The sequence below is a fragment of the Eimeria mitis genome, genomic scaffold (assembly GCF_000499745.2).
Source record: "Eimeria mitis Houghton genomic scaffold, Emh_scaff4823, whole genome shotgun sequence".
In the NCBI taxonomy this organism is placed as follows: Eukaryota; Apicomplexa; class Conoidasida; order Eucoccidiorida; family Eimeriidae; genus Eimeria; species Eimeria mitis.
In genome coordinates this window covers 1-1,328 of record NW_013573124.1, presented here as the reverse complement: position 1 = coordinate 1,328, position 1,328 = coordinate 1, and the positions used below count along the sequence as shown (strand labels likewise).

Sequence of the window (1,328 nt, the reverse complement as noted above, 5' to 3'; positions counted from 1 at the left end):
GCTCCTTGAGGAGGCAGGACCCTAGGAGACACGAACGTTGGATACCCTCTGTACGTATCTGCTGCTGCTGCAGCAGCAGCAGCAGCAGCAGCAGCAGCAGCAGCAGGCGGTGTTACCCCCTCACGCGTATGCATCAGACTCGGCTGCACTGAGGGGGCCCTTTGGGGGGCCCCCCCCCGTATAGTATTCCAATAGAGTGCTGCTGTTGCTGCACCAGCAGCAGCAGCAGCAGCAGGCCAGTGGCTCGCAGCCCTCTTGCTGCTGCTGCTGCTGCTGCTGCTGCTGTGTTGCTGCTCCTCTTCCTGCAGCTGCTTCTGCATCAGTAGTCGGCCCCGCTGCTGCAGCTCGCTTCTTAATAGCTGCTGCTGCTGCTGCTGCTGCTGCTGCTGTTGCTGCTGCTGCTGCTGCTGCTGCTGCTGCGGCTCTGTCTCAAGCGGAATCTCCTCTGGGCTGCCGGGGCTCTCTGTCTCTTGCTGCAGCAGCTCGTGCTGCTGCTGCTGCTGCTGCTGTTGCTGCTGCTGCAGCTGCCGTTGCTGCTGCTGTAGCTGCTGCTCTCTCTGCTCGAGAGCATGCATTTGCTGCTCATTCGTACATTGGTCATCTTGCTGTTGCTGCTGCAGCTGCTGCTGTTGCTGCTGCTGCTGCTGCTGCTGCTGCTGCACTGCTGCAGCCTCTTCGTTGCTTTGCCAGCCTCCACTGATTCTAGCTGTTTGTGTGCCGCCTGTAATTGCTGCTGCTGCTGCTGCTGCTGTTGTTGCTGCTGCTGCTGCTGCTGCTTTTGCTGCAGCAGCAAATTCATCGGAGGCCATATTTAGATCGTCCCCAGAACTGCTTATTTCGGTTTGCTGCTGCTGCTGCTGCTGCTGCTGCTGCATGCGCTGCTGCTGCTGCTGCATGCGCTGCTGCTGCCATTCGTTGCAGCTGAGGTCTGCACTGTGGGGGCCTGTTATTTCAGCTTCTCCCTCTTGCTGCTGCTGCTGCTGCTGCTGCGATTCCTGCTGCTGCTGCTGCTGCTGCTGCTGCTGCAATGGTTGCTTGTCTAGCTGACGTGGTTCCTCTTGTAGCTGACGATACTGTTGCTGCTGCTGCTGCTGCTGCTGCTGTTGATGTTGCTGTTGCTGCTGCAGCAGCATGTTGGGCTGGCGAGGCGTTGTCTGCAGAAGCAGCTGCTGCTGCATCTGCTGCTGCTGCTGCATCTGCTGCTGCTGCTTGTGCGTGTCTGGAGACCACTTCGACTCCCCTTCTGCTGCAGCAGCAACGCCCGCTGACTCATTTCTCAGTTGCTGCTGCATTGGTAGCTGCTGCTGCTGCTGCTGCTGCTGCTGCTG

General features: G+C 59.4%; 1 protein-coding gene across 1 annotated transcript in view; it reads right to left on the bottom strand.

Moving 5' to 3' along the window:
- EMH_0077940 (uncharacterized protein) overlaps positions 1 to 1,292 on the bottom strand; it is a gene marked incomplete at both ends in the record, with an annotated part of 2,763 nt that extends 1,471 nt beyond the window's left edge. The window contains one exon of the mRNA XM_013499928.1: positions 3 to 1,292. Within this exon, the coding sequence (XP_013355382.1) occupies positions 3 to 1,292 (1,290 nt within the window). The remainder of the gene's footprint in view (positions 1 to 2) is intronic.
- Positions 1,293 to 1,328: the final 36 nt, after the last annotated feature.